Source organism: Austrofundulus limnaeus, unplaced genomic scaffold (assembly GCF_001266775.1).
Source record: "Austrofundulus limnaeus strain Quisiro unplaced genomic scaffold, Austrofundulus_limnaeus-1.0 Scaffold169, whole genome shotgun sequence".
Lineage (NCBI taxonomy): Eukaryota > Metazoa > Chordata > Actinopteri > Cyprinodontiformes > Rivulidae > Austrofundulus > Austrofundulus limnaeus.
Window position 1 is genome coordinate 749,718 of NW_013952571.1, and position 1,612 is coordinate 751,329.

At 42.4% G+C, this 1,612-nt stretch overlaps 1 protein-coding gene across 1 annotated transcript in view; it reads left to right on the forward strand.

Moving 5' to 3' along the window:
* The first annotated feature begins 679 nt into the window (after nt 1–679).
* afap1 (actin filament associated protein 1) overlaps nt 680–1,612 on the forward strand; it is a 134,353-nt gene continuing 133,420 nt past the window's right edge. The window contains exon 1 of the mRNA XM_014017480.1: nt 680–741. Coding sequence (XP_013872934.1) covers nt 717–741 — 25 coding nt within the window. The 5' untranslated portion in view covers nt 680–716. The remainder of the gene's footprint in view (nt 742–1,612) is intronic.

A 1,612-nucleotide genomic window follows, 5' to 3' on the forward strand; every position in this document is an offset into this window, starting at 1 on the left:
ACAGAAAAATGGGAAACCAAACCAAGATCGCAAAAAACAATAAAAAAAACACACACACAGAACCAATAAAAATAATAATAAAAACAAGGATCCTGATTGAGTCAAGGTCTGAGAGATAGACCAGAAATACAAAGAGTGTGTCCAACTGTTATAAATATCATTAACTACAAAACAACATCAAAATCAACCTGTTTAACACACCTATGTTGTTCACTTGGAAACTAAATTCATGTTCAGATGATTTTTACAAATCACTAAGATGTGTGGAGCCTGTGGATGTTATTGGAACATGTTGTACTTTATGAGGTCATCTGACACTTGGATAAGTCCATTTGATCATTTTCAGAAATATTTAAAACAAGTGTTTTTTTTAACCTAACTGATTTAAAGTACTTTGATTATAAATCCATTTCATTCTAGGTTGTAAGAAAATCCAAACAAACATCTGCAGCTTTCAGTACAACCCCTGGGATCGGYTGGATTATAAACGGAGTTTATTACACTCCACTAGAACCATTCTTTTGTTTACCTGAAGGGAGTAGTTGTGTTTGTTTGCTTTCTCCTGAGCAGCCTCAGTTTCTACAGAGCTCTCAACAACACAAGACCTGCCCCCTACCCTGTGATTGGCCCACACTGCCGTCAGTCCGTGCTGACCACTGCACCCGCCCTTCCTTTATTGTGACGGGCCTGAGAGACAATCTGAGTTTCTTTCTAAGATGGAAAAGGAGAAAAGCATCACAGGTAAGCTGCTGCTGACTCCTGACCTTTGGTCACATGATGTTTGTTGTTGTGTGATGCTGCTGTCACATCTCCAGCTGATGTGATGCTGGCTTTACTCACATCAGATTGTTGGGCTTTAGTTGCTGGTACTGTTGAACTGGTCTGGATCTGTTTGATCATTTTCTTCCTATCTGTGTGTTTTAGTGATTCAATTGTTTACAAAAACCTTTTTAAAGTTGTTTTTGTTGACTGACCTGGTTGGATAGAGAGGTGCWCTGTAAGTACAGTCCATTGACTTTATGATGATGCTGTTTCAGACCATGTTGAGCCTTTCTTTGTCTCTTTGTTTTAAATGCACCTCTGTCCAGCTGGTATAAGAGCTGATGTTCATCAAACAAGAGAATTCATGCAGCTTATATTTTTTTCTGTTTCTGAGGATGAAATAAGGCAATGAGTTGTGAGAAYGGGGAAATACAAAGGGCCATGTGGTGAAGAGGAGGAGGAGGAGGAGGCAGGGGAGGGGGGAATGAATAATTGGCAGACAGACAGGGTGTGTGATGTCCTGGGCTGGGTCCCCTCCTCCTCCTGCAGACCTACCTCCAGCATCAGCAGCCCAGCAGGAGGAAGAGGAGGGGGAGGAGACTGGACCAGCTGGATATCTGTCAACCCCCATGCTGCCCCCCTCCCCCACCATCAGCCATGCTACCAGCTTTGGTGCACAGGTCACCTTCTGAAACAGAAATAACTGAAGAAATAATATCTCTGAAAATGAAATCTGAGTCGTGAGAGCTGAATGACTGCTGAAGAGGTTCAAACAGAGAAGATGGATGGATGGATGGATGGATGGATGGATGGATGGATGGATGGATGGATGGATGGATGGATGGATGGA